We start from the raw sequence: 797 nt of genomic DNA, 5'->3' as shown, positions 1-797 counted from the left end.
CAGCCTCGACGCTCGTCGCAGCCGCCACCGCGGCCGCCGCGTTGTCGAAGCTCTTGGAGACGAACTGGGCGAGCTGCTCCATCCTCACGGTTATCGGGGCAACTCTCGCGCGCGACGTCGCGCCTCGGCACCGACGGCACTCGCCGCCGCCGTCGCCGTCGCCGTCGCGAGAGATCCGTCGACGGGGAGACACGTCGACGGGAGGCACATCCCGACGTCGACGTCCCGACGCCACGCGTCCTCCAGGACGCCATTCGGCCGCCGGCCAATCCGCATGCGGATGGGCGTGATGGAACCGCCCCGTGGTGATTCTCCCTCCTTCTCGTTTCAATCGAGACACGATCCGGGGCTCGTAGCCCCTCGTCCCCTTCCAGGAGGCAGGCACGATCTACCCCCTCAAACCAACGCTCATTAGCATTTGTGCCCGCTTTTCCGCCCGCCGCGGAAACGCTCGCGGCGAAACTACCCCTCGGCCCTCGTCGTCGGCTGGAGGGGGGGGGGGAGGGTAGGAGTGTAGGACGCCGCTCGGCGACCATCCTACTATCAACCCCCGCGTTCTTCTCCGCGCCCCGTATGACCGCGCCAGGGCCGCTGTATTTACCTGGAGGCAGAAACAGGCCGCTGCCGCCGCCGCCGCCGCGGGCACGCGGTAATTAATCCCATGCTTTCCGCGGTCGAAGCTCCTCCTTTTTGTCTGGCCTCGTTATCGGTCGTCGGATCGTCGACTTTCTGCTCCGTGTCTGAAAAGAGAGAGTTATTTTACGAATGAACTCGGGAATTTTGAACACGTTATCTTC

The 797-nt window shown here is 64.7% G+C and overlaps 1 protein-coding gene across 1 annotated transcript in view; it reads right to left on the bottom strand.

The window, feature by feature from the left end:
- LOC108757204 (short stature homeobox protein 2-like) overlaps nt 1-82 on the bottom strand; it is an 11,546-nt gene extending 11,464 nt beyond the window's left edge. Inside the window, exon 1 of the mRNA XM_018501620.1 lies at nt 5-82. Within this exon, the coding sequence (XP_018357122.1) occupies nt 5-82 (78 nt within the window). The remainder of the gene's footprint in view (nt 1-4) is intronic.
- Nucleotides 83-797: the final 715 nt, after the last annotated feature.

This window comes from Trachymyrmex septentrionalis, unplaced genomic scaffold, assembly GCF_001594115.1.
Source record: "Trachymyrmex septentrionalis isolate Tsep2-gDNA-1 unplaced genomic scaffold, Tsep1.0 scaffold134, whole genome shotgun sequence".
Classification (NCBI taxonomy): Eukaryota; Metazoa; Arthropoda; class Insecta; order Hymenoptera; family Formicidae; genus Trachymyrmex; species Trachymyrmex septentrionalis.
This window is presented reverse-complemented; position numbering and strand designations above follow the sequence as displayed.